The 15,722-nt window shown below is 37.6% G+C and overlaps 1 protein-coding gene across 5 annotated transcripts in view; it reads right to left on the bottom strand.

Moving 5' to 3' along the window:
* The window catches only part of CPED1 (cadherin like and PC-esterase domain containing 1), a 297,503-nt gene that overhangs the window by 4,202 nt on the left and 277,579 nt on the right, over positions 1–15,722 (bottom strand). The window contains exon 22 of one of the 5 annotated variants that reach the window (XM_082472283.1): positions 1,675–15,644. The exons of the other annotated variants lie outside the window; for them this stretch is intronic. Coding sequence (XP_082328409.1) covers positions 15,453–15,644 — 192 coding nt within the window. The 3' untranslated portion in view covers positions 1,675–15,452. Of the gene's footprint in view, positions 1–1,674; positions 15,645–15,722 lie in introns of those variants that run through there. 5 annotated transcript variants of the gene reach the window in all.

Genomic DNA, 15,722 nt, shown 5'->3' with positions numbered 1-15,722 from the left:
ATTTTTTGGGTGTGTTTACAAATGAATAGCAAATCTTTAATTTCATCAAATTAATGCAACTGTAAGACATTTTCAGTCACTATGGACACATTATTTATTACTGATGACTAATGAAAGCAACACTAGCACATATGGATTTTTAAAATTCTTTTGAGGGCCATGTAATGATTTAGGTACGTATTTTTTGATCCCATATAAAACAATGCAATGAAAACAGTTCCAACAATATAGAATATTTGAAAAAAGTAGCATGCGATCTATTTTGAAGGTAGGTATTTTTAGTTATGTTGTAAGTGAGCGGGAACCATTTTAGAAGAGTTGTTTGAATAGAAATTCTGTAACAGTCTACGCCGAAAGGTTAAGAGCAGTGATCTTTAGGTGGAGGAATTATAGGCAATTTAAAATGTATTCTTTGTAAATTTTTGGTCTTGACTTTTTAATTTTACTGCAATGAATGTGCATTACTTTGTAATCGTAAAAACACTGAAGCTATTCCCATTTTGAAGAAAAATATAACAGGAATGCCTTTTAAAGCCAGTATACCCTGCTAACCCCAAATAAATGAATTTTTTTTTGTAACTATGGGAGGTTTGGCTTTTCACGATCAGGCCCTCAGATGAAGTAACTCTTAAGTAGTTCAGTGAAATCAGCGGGTTGTGGTGAGGAATCCCTATGGGTCGTAATTTACAGCTCAGTCTGCAGTTAACCACTGATTAATATTCCAGGTCCCAACGTTGTAAGTTTCTATTATGTGCCGCTCCTTCTACCTCTGTTTGGTTGTACAATAACTTCAAATATGATAGGCTGGGGAGGTGCACCAATGTTTTCCTGAAGGTTTTGTCCATTTTGGAGGAGGTTTGTATTCACCTATGGCAAGATAAGTGAACATTCTTAAGGAAGTTTACTTAAGGAGACACTGAAGCATAAATATTACAGTCAACCCTGAAAAAATATTATTCCAATGTTCTGAAGCCAAAATAAGGTTAATTTTGTTTATATAATGTTATCTTAAGTTCTGGCTTTTTCAGTTGCCTGATGATTTGCATGCTAATTACATGAAGAATATAAAAAGGTTCATCCCAATGCAAAAAGGTCATATTCCTTAAAAATTTTAATGCTTGGTGTGATTTCAGGGTTGCATTTAATGTTGCATTACCAGTGTTGGATAATGCTAGTTTAAATGCTTACAGCAATCTTGAAAGTGATTCATACAAGGGATATACAAAAAATACCTATTTCCAGTGTATTTGCTGAAGCATGTAGCTTCCACTTGGGAGTACTGTCAGTATTTTGCCAGATCACAGTGGGAAGGTTGATGATATACTTCTATTTTTAAATCACTAAGGTGATCTCTGAGAAAGGAAGATGGGGTGATGGCGTCTCCGCCAGCTTCTGAGGACCAGCCTAATGTCTCCTACAGGGAAAGCTTCTATTATGCTATATGAGATTGACCCCTACACAGCCACGCCAGGCATTGGCCCAACAATACCTAAGTCAGTTGGTTTCCTTTGAAAACTATTTTTCAGGAAATAATCAAAGATAATGAGTTTCCCAATTCCTTTGTTAAGCCAGTATCATCCTGATGAATCCTAAAAGCTGACAAACCTACAGAGAAAGAATGATTTCAATTTTGATTTGTCAAAACACAGACATAAAAAAATCCTCCCCAAAAAAAAAAAAAAAAAAATCCTCCCAAAATGTTATTGCAAATGGAATCTAGGAGCATTTAAAGACTCTAGCAGTATTATGGGCTGTACTACTAGCACATACAACTTATTTCAGGAATGTTAAGCTTCAATATTATGAAATATTTTGTCATAGGAGATTACCAAAGAATTATTTGTAGCTATATGATTGTTTGCCCTGAAAACTCAAAGGAATCTACAGTAAAATAAGGAGATATTTTAAAGTTAATATTTAAAAATTATATAGCTTTCTATATTCTATCAATAATTAATAAGAGATATATCAGAGAAAAGATTTCATTACAATATTAAAACAACTTCATCAAGTTCAATGATAATCTATAGGACACGGGTGAAGAATGTGTCAAAAATTTAATGAGACATAAAAGAAAACATGAATAAATGGAAAGACATAACATGTCAAATCGTCCCAAGTTAATTAAAGAGCTATTCCAATTTTAATCACAACAGGATTTGGGGGTATGTGACAAAGGAATTCTAAAACAGATCTTAAAGAATAAATGTAGGAAAATAGCCAAGACCATTTGGAAAGAAAAAAAAAAAAGCAGTGATGAGAGGATACTTTCAATACCAGATATTCATTCATCAACAGGACTTGAATCTACCATCAACCTACCATGGACTCAATTTGTTGGCTGTATAAGCCAACTATAAGCAGAATTCAATACTGAGGTAGAAAAAACAGAAATTTTCACACTGCAGGTTAAAATGTATTTTATAAACTGCCTGTTCCCTAAAAATTATCATGGAGAAATAAGGTAGTTCTAAATAGCACCCAATGCCATATAAATCCAGTGACCATAAATGTTGACAGCCTAATAGTTTTAATTACACGGGATTAAAATCAAGAGTGTGTGTTTAAAATGGAGCTAAGTGCCAAACTGCTAATAGGGTCTCCAATGAAGAAGGGAGTGAAAATTGAGGGTGTGTGTGTACTGTAAAAACAAAAGTATTTTTGTTTTTATTGTATATACTTATTTAAAAATGTTTAGCATTAGCAAGAATTCATGTAATCCTTTTATAACAGAAAAGCAGTAGAAGAGAAACAAAGTGATGCTGTATCTTACAAAATTAAACTTTATGATTTATTTTTGCCATACAGTATCCATCTTTCAATCTTCAGAGTTCTCTGTGTTAGGAAACACATGGAGTAACTCAGATATGGTCCCTACCCTCAAGGGGACTATATAAAGACACATGTCTAAGATACTTGAAGTAAGAACAAGAATGAAATGACTTCAAAGACATTGTCTGAGACTAGATCCCCAAGGTCAGGCACCATGTTGTTTCCATGTAATGAATAGTTCCTTAGTAAGTACATTAAGGAGACAGTGCTAATTTATGGTGGCCATGATAACTTGTTCACACAGCTATTATTTCTTTGAACTTATTTGTAAAATTTGGTGTCTGGTATTGCCGTCAAACTGCTATCTTTGAGTTTCAAAATATTACTGTATTTTACCTACTCTTATTGACTCTAAAGTGGAGGAAGAGGAGTTAGCTACATTTTTAAGTCTTGGAAATGTTATGCAAGTGAAGGATGTTTGATACCTGTACAGTAAAGAGCGAACTGTTTCTTTCCTTTGATCTTATGTGTAGAAATGTGCCCATGTGAGTCCTTCCAAAATCAGACGACCATTTGGGGTTACTAAATTCCAACTACAGTGGAGATTGGAATGTGGCTTTGAAAGAGAGGTGTTAGCAATACAAATGTTAGGTTTATCTCTGGGGCATAATAATAGTAAACAACAAAAATGAGCTATTAGAAAACAATGGTGAAAGATTCAGGTCTTGAACCAGAGACAAAGGACTCTAGATGTTTGTGTACAGTGGTCACCTCAATCAGAGACAAATACTAACGTCTTGATGCTTCCAAATGCTTCTCTAAATCTGGGTGCATACGACTCAACAACTGAGAAAGAGACGCATCTACCAAGAGGAAAAAGGAACTACTACATATGGTTAATAACACATACCCATGTGACTGGGGAAATGTTTACATTGCTTGAAACATGAGTGTTAGCTGGAGTTTTGTTGTTCTTTTTTGCCACTTTAAAATAATCCAAAGTAACCCCTTGTCTTTAGTTTTGTTGTCATTATTTTCTTTTTGTGACTTTGCTGTGTCAAATTATATTTAAAATTAGGAAGAGAGAGTGAAGGACAATTGGTCTCCATAAATTGTGATAACCTGTTAGATCAGCATTGTTCCCTAATCACAAGTATAAGTGTAATAATAAAAAATTTTTTTTCTCACAGCAATGTTCAAATTTAGATTAAGTTACAAATAGGAATAGACTTTTAAGTAAAGATTATAGTGTTTCAAAACAGTAATAGATTTTTATTATAGTATTTATGGAAACTTGGAGAGGAGTAATTTCGGAGCTGGAATCAAGGGCTGCAATGGGGATAAGATATTACAGGTTATGTAGATGATCACATTTTTCTGTGACTCAGTCCAACAAAAATTCTGTGCTTTGGTGTGTAGAAGTAACTTTTGCTTTCTCTTAGGCTTCTTATATGCTAAGAGGTCTCCCACTTTATGATTGTATATCTTTCCACATCTCTATATAATTAAGGACTTGGGCACACAGACATTTTAGAAGGCATACAAATGCCCATAATTCAACTTGACTTGTTTGGGTCAATGGCTATTGTAAGACTCCCCAAACAAATGAAAAAGTGTTATAAATTACAGGACAAAAGTACATGGCAACTTTTACTATTAAATTCATGTAACTTCAACACTCAAAACTGATTTCACATAAATAGTCATCAGAATGAATGTGTTACCATGTCAATTAATTGCTGCATCTAAAATAACTATGAATTTTCTCTTTTAAAAATTTAATTTATTTTTATACAGCAGGTTCTTATTAGTTATCAATTTTATACTTATTAGTGTATACATGTCAATCCCAATTTCCTAATTCATCCCACCCCCCCGCCCCCGCCCCGCTGCTTTCCCCCCTTGGTGTCCATACGTTTGTTCTCTACATCTGTGTCTCTATTTCTGCCCTGCAAACCGGTTCATCTGTACCATTTTTCTAGATTCCACATATATGCGTGAATATACAATATTTGTTTTTCTCTTTCTGGCTTACTACACTCTGTATGACAGTCCCTAGATCCATCCATGTCTCTACAAATGACCCAATTTCATTCCTTTTTATGGCTGAGTAATATTGCATTGTATATGTGTACCACATCTTCTTTATCCATTCATCTGTCGATGGGCATTTAGGTTGCTTCCATGTCCTGGCTATTGTAAATAGTGCTGCAATGAACATTGGGGTGCATGTGTCTTTTTGAATTATGGTTTTCTCTGGGTGTATGCCCAGTAGTGGGATTGCTGGATCATGTGGTAATTCTATTTTTAGTTTTTTAAGGAACCTCCATACTGTTCTCCATAGTGGCTGTGTCTTTTTTTTTAAATTTAATTTAATTTATTTTTTTATACAGCAGGTTATTAGTTATCTATTTTATACATATTAGTGTATATATGTCAATCCCAATCTCCCAATTCATCACACCACCCCCCCCCTCAATTTACATTCCCACCAACAGTGCAAGAGGGTTCCCTTTTCTCCACATCCTCTCCAGCATTTGTTGTTTGTAGATTTTCTGATGATGCCCATTCTAACTGGTGTGAGGGGATACCTCATTATAGTTTTGATTTGCATTTCTCTAATAATTAGTGATGTTGAGAAGCTTTTCATGTGCTTCTTGGTCATCTGTATGTCTTCTTTGGAGAAATGTCTATTTAGATCTTCTGCCCATTTTTTGACTGGGTTGTTTTTTTTTTAATATTGAGCTGCATGAGCTGTTTATATATTTTGGAGATCAATCCTTTGTCCGTTGATTCGTTTGCAAATATTTTCTCCCATTCTGAGGGTTGTCTTTTCGTCTTGTTAATAGTTTCCTTTGCTGTGAAAAAGCTTTTAAGTTTCACTAGGTCCCATTTGTTTATTTTTGTTTTTATTTCCATTTCTCTAGGAGGTGGGTCAAAAAAGATCTTGCTGTGATTTATGTCAAAGAGTGTTCTTCCTGTGTTTTCCTCTAAGAGTTTTATAGTGTCTGGTGTACTATGAATTTTCAAAAAGCCAATATAAGAAGGGAAAGCTTGGTGAATTGGAAAAGTGTCAGGCAGATTACAAGCAAATACCTTTTCTAAAACTGATCTTGACTTGAATAACACCCAAGGAACTTCTGATGTGGTTCCAGATCCACAGAACAAAATAGAAAACAATTTTCAGTGGTGCAAGTGTTCCAAAATCGCTAGACCAGATTAGGGGGGAATGTTCTGATTACAAATGTGTTTCACAATCATGGGTAGGGTCTGAGGAATGAGGGTAATTGTTTTTTAAGGCTAGAAAACATGAGCTTGACCAGGCAAAACCTGCTAACACAGTCTTTTAAGATAAATGTATATTATTGAAGTACTTTTTATTTGGTATAGTCATTCTGCATTCAATCCAAGATCCAGTCACAAAAGTTATGACCAGCTGCAAAAGTAGTTTAAGAATTCACAGAAATAGAATAAAAATAAAGTGACAGACAATAGCTAGAAGCCAGTCCTTATAATTTCATTTCAGGAAATCATGCAATTTTTACAGATAATAAGGAATTCTTTCATCTACCCCCCCACCCCCAATATTTAATTATGGCCACATGAAACAAGCTATGTTTTGAGTGAAGGGAGTCCAACTTCTGAATGGGTCAAAGATGCTGAGGATTAGAGGGCAAGACTAAAGTTTTCTTTAGGAATGAGGATTTGTTTTTTTCTTTTTGTTTTTGGTGTTTCCAGATATGCAATGTCTCTGTCTCCCATCCTACCTCCAAATCTTCAACGCTTTTTACCGGACAGCTGAGGCTTTTTCATTCCTGTCTGCAGTCAGAGCTCAGTTCCTGACTTTGGGAACAAATTCTGCTCTGAAGTGGGAAGATTCATTAGAGGGAACTACAGATCAGTAGTTTACCAGTTTCATGTTAAACTGTTGGTTCTATCTTGCACTTCTACGCAGTTCCCCAGAGACTAACTCCCTGTCTTAAACTCAGTTTCCTAAGTGGGTGAGTATTCATGTAACTGGATTCTTGATACTATTTGAATAACCTTTGTTAGTCTAATTGATTTCAAGCTACGTTACTTCCCTGCTCTATTTAGATGGACATGTTGTGTCTTGGAATCTATTTTGATCTTAACTCACAGGTGTTTGTTTCCATCCATCTCTCCTGAACGTAGAATTTTTATTTAAGAATATGGCACTATTGGGAGTTCCCTGGTGGCCTAGTGGTTAGGATTCTGAGTTTTCACTGCCATGGCCCGGGTTCAATCCCTGGTAGGGGAACTGAGATCCTGCAAGATGCACAGTGCGGCAAAAAAAAAAAAAAAAAAAAAAAAATATATATATATATATGTATGTATGTATATATATATATATATATATATATATATATATATATATATATATACACACATATATATATGGCACTAAAATGTTATTTAGAAAACGATTTGTGTGGACCAACATTTCTCACTGCTGGAATCATTGTAGGGATTTGCCCAGCACTATCCTGGCCTTTTTAAAAGAGATCTTCTACTAGGCCATTGCATTTCTTGTCAGAAGAGCTCTCCAGCATCCTGTCTGAGGTGGCAGATGACTGACCATTTAGGGGGCTTGGGGAGAAGTTTAGGGGCTCTACTTTCCAGCAGCCAATTTCACTTTCGGCTTTCTGATTTCAGCTTCTAGATTAGTTTGCTCTTTGCTTTCCCTGTGTTTCTGAGTCTAGACTCTCTGTTCAACTTTAAAAGAAATCATATGTATGGGTGTAGGTTCTTGACTGCATGGGTTGGGGTAAGGGACTCAGGGTCCACCAGTTTTGCACACAGACTTTTAACCAATTGTTTTCTGACGTGTGCTGTAGCCCTGCCTTCCTCAGCACGTGGCTCCTTCAGGTCTGAGCCATTCAGAGGATCCGTGGGTCAAGGGTGCCCCTCATATAATTGGTGTTTCTCCTCTCTAAGCACTTTTTTTTTTTAGGGAAAATATGAACTTTTATTTTTTAAAGCTAGGAACAAATTTTTAATATACTTTTTAGTTTTTAATTGAAATATAGTTGATTTACAGTGTTGTGTTAGTTTCAGGTGTACAGCAAAGTGATTCGTGCATATATATATCTGTTCTTTTTTAGATTCTTTTACATTATAGGTTATTATAAGATATGGAGTATAGTTCCCTGTGCTATACAGTAGGTCCTTGTTAGGCACTTTACATTGTAAATTCCTTTGCAGGCTAAGTCAAACTTCTTAAAATGAATTCTGTCTGTTATGAGTTATTTCTTATTCTGTCTTTTTTTTGGGTGGTGGTGGTGGTGAAGATTTATGTCTTTAAAGTCTTTTTCGTGGAGTTTCAAGTGGAAGAGAAGATAAATGCTTGTGGTCAATCTGCCACATTTAATCTGTACTCCAAGAGTGATTTTAGACCTTATTGTCTATGCTAGTTTTCCCAAAGTGTGTTTACTGAGGTGTTAATAGCTGTTATTAAAAAAAGAAAAGTGGTTCTGTGGCCAACATTTTGGGAAAAACTGGGTCAAACTAAGCTAAACCGTTTCTTTGCTGTAAGGGCTTTCGGGATCATTTAATATACTAATACTATTTAAGAATCCTTAAAGTGGAGGGGCATACAGTATTTCCCAAACCCCAGATCCTGTTTTCACCAGGCTAGAACGCTAAAACCTAAAGTAGGAAAAATGCTAATCAAAGCAGTTCAAAGTCCATCTCAGCTTGGCACTTAAAGGTTGGTAGTGAAACCGCCAGAAATAAGCATTCATTGCACAGAATATGAGATGAAATAGTGATGGGTCAGCATCTCTTTTTAAGGCATGTTGACATTCCATGTTCCAGTACTGCAGAGGTTGGGCTGGATAACTGCCTCCTGGGGATATAGTACCAGTGCAACGTAGGGTGACTGACACTTTTCTTTGTTCATCCTCCATTATAACTGTCCTTCTTAAGAGAGATACCCTGATGTTATTGGGTATCCACCATTCCACAGCGGATGGTCCCTTTGGAAGAGGATTTTGTACCAATCCATCTCAGGAAAGGTTGGGCTCCATTATGGCTAATGAGTTCATTCTCACCAGGCACCGATCTTGAATCTAATCGGCCACTAGAGAAGGCTAGAATTCACTTGCAGATGGAATGAACATGAGTTATTTTACACAGAAAGGACTGTTTAGAATTATCTTCCAAAAAATGGGGTGTGGGAATGGTAGGTAGTGAAAGCTTCTGTGACTCTTCTTTAGTTACAGAGCCATTGAAAGATTTCAGGTGACACCATTCCATTTGCAGTGTAGAAACATTACACTTGGTGAGGGCAGGAAAGATGAACTCAAGTAGTTCAAAGTGAAGGTTCCAAGAGGAAGACATTGTAATAGTCTAGGGCAAATGAATGACAGGGAAGAAGACCTTCCATCTCACCTTGTTCATTTACCAGCATCCTACCAACTATTTACCAGTGTCCTTGACCTGGTCCTCTCCCACACTGTCAGGAGCCTTCCTCTACCAGCCCTACCCACTCCTGTGTACTCACTCTACCGCTTAGTATTAACTATTCCCCCTCTGCCCATAAACATGCCAAAGTTGTTCCTCCTATAAACTGTCCCTAGATCACTTTCTCTTCTAAATCCAATATCTTCCCCTCTTTCTTATTGTTACTTGTTGAAAGGTTTTACCTTTTCTCACTTCTTATACCTCTTCATTCTATTGTAGTTTACTCCCTGCCCTCAATATTTTACTGAAACTACTCTTAATATGGTAAGAAAGGACCTTATCAATGCCAAAAATCAATGACTATTTTAAAATCCCTATAGAGTTATCTATTACACTGGACAACATTAGCCCTGTTTCGATCTTTCCTTACACATTTTCACTTTTTGGTTTTCCATGGCACCCGACTCTACTAGAGCTTTCCTCTAACAGTTTATTCTCTAAATTCAAATGCTCCTATTTCTCCCAACTTGGCTTAAATATTGGTGTTTCCAAGGGTTCCTTCCTCAACTCTTCTTACTCTTCTCACTTTCTTTGGATGATCTATTTTCATCGTTTCGACTATTATCTATTTTCTGAGGACTTCCAACTTTTTAATCTCCAGCCCCACCCTGTCGCTCAAGCTTCAGATGTGTATCTCCAACTGCCTGTTAGGATGCTCCACCTGGATGTTCCACAGGCATTTCAAACACAATATGTTCAAAACGGAATTCATCTTTTCCCTAAGCCTGTAGCTTCTCAGTTACTCTCTGTCTCAATTGCCGGTTCAGTTCTCTAATCCGTCACCCAAGTTAGGAATCAGCTTTGATTCTTCCTACTCCCTCATGCCACTCATAAGATCTACAGATACATATTTAATAGGGCTTCTATTTGTCTGCTTCTCTCTTATGATTGCTGTCTCTATCCAGGTTTGGGTGAGCCTTTATCATCTCTTACCTGACTTCTGAAAAAGTCTCCTAACTTCTCTCCCTGGCTGAGTCCTTTTCAAACCTTCCCTCCTCATGGTTCTCAGACTTACCTATTTGAAACAAAGATGCGATCATCTCACTTCTCTCCAAAACCTTTCATTGACTCTCCATCACTTAGAGGATAAAGTCTAAGCTCTTACCATGATCTGGCCCTAGCCTACTTTTCCCAGTCCCCTTTTATAATTGATGTGCTACAATATACAGAATTGCTTGTGATTTCCTGAGAACATCAGGTTATCTCAAAGCTACTTTGGTTCACATTGTCTTAGGGGTTGGAATGGTTCCTTCTGCTATTACCTTACTACTTGACTAGGACCAACTCATCCTTTAATAATAAACTTGGGTAGTTTTCAAGGAGAGGTTCACTCAATCCTCAGATTGGATTAGGTGCCCCTTCTTGGTATTATTACAATACCTTATTATATCTCTTTAACGTATTGTTTCATAGTATGGATTTTTATGTCTGACTCTCTGACTACAATGTGTTAAAGGTAGAAAATGTGTCTTATTTATTTTTGCATTACTGCTGTTTAGCTCAAGAACTGGACTCAGAAGATAAATATTGGACAATTAAGTAAAAGAATAAACGTGGTCGAGGCAAGTGGAACAGAGTATAAGGGAAAGACTTGGAAGAATATGTACGAGGTAAACAGGATTTGGTAACTAGCTGGTTGGAAGTTGCTAGGGGGCTGAAGAAAGATAAGGAGGAGTCAAGGATGACCCTAGCTTGTAAATGACAGCGCAAGAGAGTAAATTCAGGAATACAAGAGAACAAGAGAGCGTAAGGGGAATATTAATTCTCAATCTGGAAACATGTTGAGTTTGAGATGCTTATAGGAATTCTACAAAATGTCTTCCTACTTCATTTGACAGCAGTAAGTACAATGCCTACATAGACACTCAAAAATTTGTTGAATTAGATTTCTATTACTAATTTATTAAAAATAGCCATGCTGATAGTTAAATTCTGGGATCTGCTATGTAAGATAACTATATTTGAATCAGTTATTTTTTCTTGAAAAGTCAATATTTCAGTTTTTTAGACAGATGAATTTAAAGGCTTTTTTCTTCAACTGTGTTCATAATAAACTTTGAAAGTTTGAAGGAAAAAGAGAAAACCTTTAGGTCCACAATACAGAAGGAAAACATTTCTAGGCCAGATAAGCTTTTGTTAATTTAATTAAGATTAAATAATAACAGGAAACCATCTCTGACAAAGAACTGAAAACCTCTTCTTTCCAAGGTGCAAGAATCAAAGCAAACCTGTTGATATTAGAGCTGGGCAGTGATGCCGGAAGGTTTCTGTGTTTTGTTTTGTTTTGTTTTTGACTGAGTCAAAAGCTAGAGCGACATCTGCCAGAAAACAGAGACATCATAGAAAGTTTGTGCAACTGGTTAGACTGACTAATAATCACATAACAGTTGGCTGTGGATTTGCCCCTTCTGCAGCCAGGTTTGGGCTGGTAATATGTTTGTATCCTTTCCAGGTTTTAGCTCACTCACAGTAGATGTTTGCCACATAACTAAAGGCACCATCCAAAACCACTCTTGGGCGAGAGCTACCTGGATCCTGTTTGTTGTCCTATATAAACACTGGGAAAACAAATTCCACTTCTACCCATGAAGAGAAACACCTGCTTTTCTAATCAGCAGGAACATTTTAGTCGAAATTGATGCATACCAGTTGGGAAATTGTTTATAGATTCATGGTGGCAACATATCCTCTCTTGGTGACTTGACAGATGAAAGAGACACCCCAAGACCTTTAATCTCACCTATGGCAGCAAGAGCCCACTGGAGCAGGTTTGTTATGTCTAGGATAGAATTCTCACCACAAATCAAAGAGAACACATCGAAATCTCACTGTGATGATTACAGCAATCCTTCTCAGGTATCTATGAATCTATAGTGGGAATAGTTTAATTGAACACCAAAAGATATAAGGCTCCCAAACCCAAATTCTTATTGCTCTAATACAGTAGATCTTAATGCTTGCTTTTACTGTACGACAAATTCCTTTCCCAGCTCCTGAGTCCAGCACAGAGGAAGAAATGGTTGTTATTAATGAATTTCTGCCTTTAATGTTTTGTATGAGACCAATAATCTATGTTTTCTCAGCTTACCACATTCACCATCAAATCATTCTTTGCAAAAAGCTTTAGATTTTCTTGATTGTTTATAGTAAGCTAACAGTGACTCAAGATGTTTGGTGATGGTTTAGAAAGATTATAAAACATCCGTGTCAGCACTGGAAACTTCCTGAGGTACAAGTGGTACAAATTGTTCAAGAGTTAAGCAACAATTATGCCCAAGTGATGAATGGGTTTAGAGACTTTGTGATAAAGGGAGTCAGCTGAGAAAGATGATCTTATCAGTTCTATGTTGTAACTGGAAAGGCAAATGCTTCCAGAAGTATTTCAGCTCCAACATGAAAACATCAAAATGAATAACACTGCTCGAGAATCAACAGAGATAATTTGAGCGATACCTATATAGCTTGCCATCAAGATGGCACACATTAGAAATAGGGTTTAATAAAACACAGTTTGTATATAATAATTGCACACAAAAAATTATAAAATCAAATAAGTGAAGTAATTTTACCTGACATGCTTAAATCATGATTATGAAAATTAAGGATGGTTTTTATTAGTAATAATTATAAGCCAATATTCTAGTTCTGATGGCTCAGAGTCTTTACTGTAGTTCTCAAATTCCATGGCTCTTACTGTCAACTGGTTGATCCTGTGACAATCATGTGGGAAGGGCATCTTCTGTTTTTATTTTTTATTTTGTTTTAGCCGCACTGTGTGGCTTGTGGGAGTTTAGTTCCCCAACCAGGGATCAAACCCGGGCCCTCAGCAGTGAGAGCGTGGAGTCCTAACCACTGGACGGCCAGGGAATTCCCGCATATTTTGTTTTTAATTGGAGCTACGTGGGAAATCAGTAGAGGACTTCTCTTTTTTAGACTTCCAGAGCACTAAAGCTGAAAAAAGAAAAACAGGTACCCTCCCCCAAAATACTAACTGGAGACACATTATGTAAAAATAAATAAGTAAACCTTTTCTAAAAGAGGCAAAAAACCTCTGTATGTTGTCATATGTATGTTGTCTTTCAAAGCCCCCATTTTCTGTGGGTTTGGCAACCTTTGGCTTCTTTTTACAGCCAAAATGGTTATGGTGATACTGGGTTGGCTCGGCGGCAAGTTCAGTTTCTTCCTCTTCCAAGCTACCTGCTCTTGTATTTCTAAGCCTTGACCTTTTGCAAATAGGAAAGGCACTGGAAGGATATTTTCTTATGGAAGAAGTAAGTAGACACACAGTATCCTACAGCTTAAAAATCTGATCTGCAACAGCATGGCCAAGCTTCAAGTTGCTAAAATGCCATGCTCTCAGCTGTTGGTGGAGGCTCTCGCTTCTCTGAGATGCAGTTCCATTGCCACACAAAAATATAACATGAATTCATTAGCAGAACATACAGAAGAACCAATGCAGTGTCAATAACTTTTGGATATTCATAAAAATCTGAGGATCAAGACGGATTCTGATAGTCATCTTAGGGCTGAAAAACAGGATCAGAAGAAACCTTTAATTGTCACCTCACTAGTCAACCCACTCATGACTGCACTCTGGTTTACAAAGGGGGCCACACTAGAAAAAACAACTGGATCAGTATCTGACAGGACGGTCAAACGAGACAATCTCCATTGCAGTTTCAGCTGAAGCTCCTGAAATCTAAAGCCAACAACAGTAGCCTAGTAACCTCATAGTCCAAAGCAATGTCCGGGCAATGTATGCAAAAGTGTGGACAAAATCCAGCTTAGCAAACCCTTGTCTGATTAGGTGTTGGGAAAAGGAAAATAAGGAAGAGAAAGAATTTCTGTGAAGGGCATTTCCCCAATACTTTACGGTTTTCCTCCATCTTGGGCAGTTGCTTCATCCTTGCTTTAAGCCAAGTGAGACAGGACTTCAAGGAACCAACTTTAAGAGGCGGACATGTGCCCTTTGGGGATTGGAAGCATTAGAACTGGTATGAGACACCATGGCTATAGATCAGCTTTAAGGTGGCAGAGGGAGTGAGAGAGCAAGAGTGAGAGTGAGAGCTAGAGAGAGAAAGAGAGAAAAAAGAGACAGGGCTTCACTGGGAGCTCACTGTATTTCTACCAACAGCGGAGCAAGGATGCTTGGGTGTTTCTTGTGGACCAAACATGGGCAACTAAGTGTAGCGAGCCTGGATATTTTCCAAGAGGAAGCCTGGAGAAGCAATGTGACCCCCAACAGAGGGATGGACAGTTGGAAGCCAAGGGGGCAAGGAAGGAATGCAGCTGTAAGGGAGACATTGCCTCCGTCAAAGAAGCTATTATCAGAGGGCTCGGTGGGAGTGTCTTCAAGCAAGTCCACAAGAGCACCTTCAAAAGAAAGAATCAGCATGTTACGCCCAGAAAGCACATCGATGGGTTATGCTTATGCCACTCAGGTCCGACTTTTGTTGCCCTTAACATCTCCCTAACCTGACCCAATGAAGAAAGGGATGGGAGAAGAGTAGCAAAGCACGATGGGGAAAAAGGAAAGAAGCCTCTTGCACCCTCTCTCTTACTCTGGGCTTTTGAGACTGAGGCAGGCCTGAGCTGGGGGAAGGAAATAACTTCACGCGGTTGTAACACAGGACTGGGTAGTTTTAGTTCTGAAGTGAGAGTCTTCTTGTGCCTGAAAGTGATTGGAGTCCTATTATTATCTGAAAGTGGCTTTAAAATTTTGGGACTTACCAAGATTTTATGCAAGTGTAGGGAGGAAATAATCCACAGAGTCTGAAAGTATGGGGTGGGGGGAAGGAAAAAAAATATTTTCTGCTATCACCTTCTCGGCTAAGACTATTTAATTACTGGCTACAAATAAAATCATTTCCACCACTAGGAAGCAAAAACTATTCAAAACACAGGCCCTCCAGGAACTCCCTGGTGGTCCAGTGGTTAGAATTTGGCCGGGGCCAAGTTCGATCCCTGGTCTGGGAACTAAGATCCCATAAGCCACGCGGGGCAGCCAAAAAAAAAAACAAACAAAAAAACCAAACCAAACAAAGGAAAACAAACAAAGACCACAGGCCCTCTGGTTAATGCATTGGATAAACCAGTGGAGGAAGCTCATTCATCAATTTAGCCTTGATTTTCAAGCTCCACTAAGACATTTGCCACCTTCTCTGGATACAATTTCTGATGGGAAGGCTCGGAGTCTATTAGAAAAGACAAGTGCTCTCCAGGTTCCCATCTTCCTGCTTGTGTTGACCAGTGATTCTGGTTTTCAGGTGTCTACATAAACAGTAAATTATTCTAACACGCTTCATTTTGTAGAACCTCGAGTTGGGACTGCTACCTGCTTTGGCTGAGTGATGATGAACACATTGTTTAATCTCCTCCGGACATGGTTTCTTTAATGCAAAGTAAGACTGACAATGCAATTAAAGATATAATGAGAAATTTACAAAAATCAAAATCTACACAAATCA

Source organism: Balaenoptera physalus, assembly GCF_965194825.1.
Source record: "Balaenoptera physalus genome assembly, chromosome: 8".
Taxonomy (NCBI): domain Eukaryota; kingdom Metazoa; phylum Chordata; class Mammalia; order Artiodactyla; family Balaenopteridae; genus Balaenoptera; species Balaenoptera physalus.
The sequence above is the reverse complement of the archived record's forward strand: the minus strand, read 5'-3'. Positions and strand labels throughout refer to the sequence as shown.